Consider the following 2,795-nt stretch of genomic DNA (forward strand, 5'->3'; position numbering starts at 1 on the left):
ACATTTGGATGCTAATTTCCTTCAGTGTTAGTAAACCATTAGTTGCTTTGATGCGCAATAAAACATTTGAGTGCCTCTCCTTATATTCTGTTGCCTGCGCCTCATCTATTCGTTGTTGGGTGGAAAGGGAGTTCTGTGTTTCCGTGCATGTGATGCGAAAAGCACGGTAGGGGGGGAAATGCATCGCGTGCTTCCTTCGTTGTTTGCTTTATAGTGGAATTATCTTTTTTTTTTGCCGACGTTTTCGTTGTCACTGCTCCTTTGTGTGCCGGCACGAATGTTCCCACAACTTCTCTACATGTTGTTCTGCAGGTAATTGAGGAGGCAAGGTGCTGCACTGAGAGTTGAGTGCAAGTGACTTGTTATGAGATGTCAACAATTCCGTGATTGGAAAAGTTGGGGAAGTGAAGAGAGGAAAGGGATGAATGGTGACTGAGTCTTCTATTTCCTCATCGTATTTTCACCGGCTCAACTTTGAATACGATGGATGACGTCCCTTCCAAATTTTATACGCGAAGGATAAGTCAGCCGAAGGCATCTCCTTTTTAGCGAAGTACGAGGTGAGCTATTACCTTAAGTGTGCAACCCACTGACCCCTCATCAAGTGATCAAACAGATAAACACATTTATTTGCGCGTGCATGTGTTTGATTGTATTTCCACCCTTAGTTTTTTATTTACTTAATTTCTTTTTTGTGTGGTGACAGTGAGGGAGACAGTTGTCCCTTGGAGGCTGACGGTCAACCACCTGCGGCGTTATTGGTCAGCTGTTTAACTGCCACAGTCGATTTCGGAAAAGGCAATTCAACACGTGCGTGTGGAGGATATGGAAGTTACGTTAAATAAAAACAAAAAAGGCAGAGCGGAGGAAAGGTAAATTAGATGCGGAAAGGGAATGTACATATGTTTTGTCCTCATCTCTTCCTGCCTGATTTGTTCACTCACACTTGATTCCTCTGCCCAGCACGTCCCTGTTTGCTGTCGTTTGGTCGCGTTCGGGTGCACACTGTGGTTTTGGTGCTGCTAACAACACAAAGCGCTTTACTCTCCAAATTGAGCAGGACTAAAGCAAACAAAAAGGGAGGAAGAAGAAGACCCTTTTAAGTGCATTTGGGTATAGATATACAAAAAAAACTTCCACTTCCTTCCACACTGCGAGCTCCATCACAACCACTGCCGGTTAGTACGCGTATATACTGATGCACGGTGACGGTTTGGGGCGTCTGCACCCCGGTAAGGTGTTCCTTACCATTGACGAGATTAAAAATGGCATATCTTCCTATCAGATCTTCGATGTCCGCTACGACCTCCGCAATAAAGAGTACGGTATCAACCAATACAACAAAGGGCATGTCGCGCGCGCCACATTTGTCGACTTGGATCGACACCTTAGCGGTCCCGTCGTGGAATGCAGCAAAGCACGGCACCCCATGCCAGACCCGCACGAGTTTGTCGAGTGGTGCAAATCCAAGGGAATTGGCCACTTCAAGCCCGTCCTTTGCTACGATGACGAATGTGGGGCGATGGGGGCGTGTCGGATGTGGTGGATGCTCAACGCCCTTGGTGTCGAGGCTTACGTAATGACATGTGGATTCAAAGCATATGAAGCAGCAGGTCTGCCCGTCGAGTCCACACCGTATGACAAGAACCAATCGACAAGCTATTGGCCTTACGCAACAGAGTTTAAGAGGCTGTTGAAAATCAAAGACATTCCTCCCTGCGCACATATGGTCGACACACGACCCGCGCTGCGCTTCAACACGACCGTGCGACCATACGGACCCGACGATATCCCTGGTCATATCGAAGGCGCGGTCAACCTTCCGTACGATGTGAACATATTGTTAGTAAATCGGCACGAAAAACGTTTGAGACCCAATGACGAATGTCGTAGTAACACTCTTAAGCTTCTTCAAGGAATGTGGGGTGGCGGTGAGCCTAATATTTCCCACTGCGTATTTTACTGCGGTAGTGGGGTGACCGCTGCATTCAGCATTGCAGTTGCATATCACGTCGGACTCGGCGAGCCCTATCTATATGCCGGTTCGTGGTCCGAATATGCAGACACATTTAACTTTACACTGGCGCGCCGTATCATTAAAGAGCACGGCTTGCTCATAAGCATGGTCTCATCAAGTTTGCCGTATAACATGAAAGCTACTCTTAACAACGTTACCCTTGTTGTTGATGGTGTGGTTGTAAACAATCCTGATGAGGAACTGAAACAGGCGCTAGTGCACCTCCACATTGGTGAAAAAGCACATGTAACGTTCAAAAGTCAGCGACAGGCTGTCATAGAGGCTCATCCTCGCATAGACACGTAAAAACATGGACAGTCAACATCTCCATATGAAGAAAGTTGGGCATCCGCAGATAGTAAGGCTGTGTCACTTTGTTTTTATATTTGAAAACGGCAACAAAAAATGTGCAAACGGGGCTGCAAAGTAGTAACTACTCACAGGAAGATAGCAGCAACTCTTACACACCAAACAATTCAACGGGCAACCATTTACAAATCCTATAGCACTACTAGAAAAAAACTCTCGGAGTCAAGAAATTTTGCCGTCCCCTCACAAAACGCCGCAAGTAATAAAGGAAAATAACTTTTTTTTTTGGAAATTGTCAACCACACAAGCAACGACGGAATGATAAACAGACATTTAAGGAAGAGTTCTAAAAATTATTGTTATTTTTCAACAACAAACACGACCAAAAAAACTTAATGCTTTCATTTCTCCCTTTTTGACTTATTGAACCTTTGAACAATACCACAGACTAACAGCAATAAACAAGCAC

At 45.4% G+C, this 2,795-nt stretch overlaps 1 protein-coding gene across 1 annotated transcript; it reads left to right on the plus strand.

The window, feature by feature from the left end:
* Positions 1 to 1,198: 1,198 nt before the first annotated feature.
* On the plus strand, positions 1,199 to 2,323 carry TEOVI_000041100 (mercaptopyruvate sulfurtransferase, putative; the record flags this gene model as incomplete). The annotated part of the gene is made up of 1 exon (XM_067222431.1): positions 1,199 to 2,323. One exon carries the CDS (start codon positions 1,199 to 1,201, stop codon positions 2,321 to 2,323), a length of 1,125 nt encoding a protein of 374 aa, XP_067078532.1.
* Between the last annotated feature and the right edge of the window lie 472 nt (positions 2,324 to 2,795).

The sequence above is a fragment of the Trypanosoma equiperdum genome, assembly GCF_001457755.1.
Source record: "Trypanosoma equiperdum strain OVI genome assembly, contig: ctg_162, whole genome shotgun sequence".
NCBI lineage: Eukaryota > Euglenozoa > Kinetoplastea > Trypanosomatida > Trypanosomatidae > Trypanosoma > Trypanosoma equiperdum.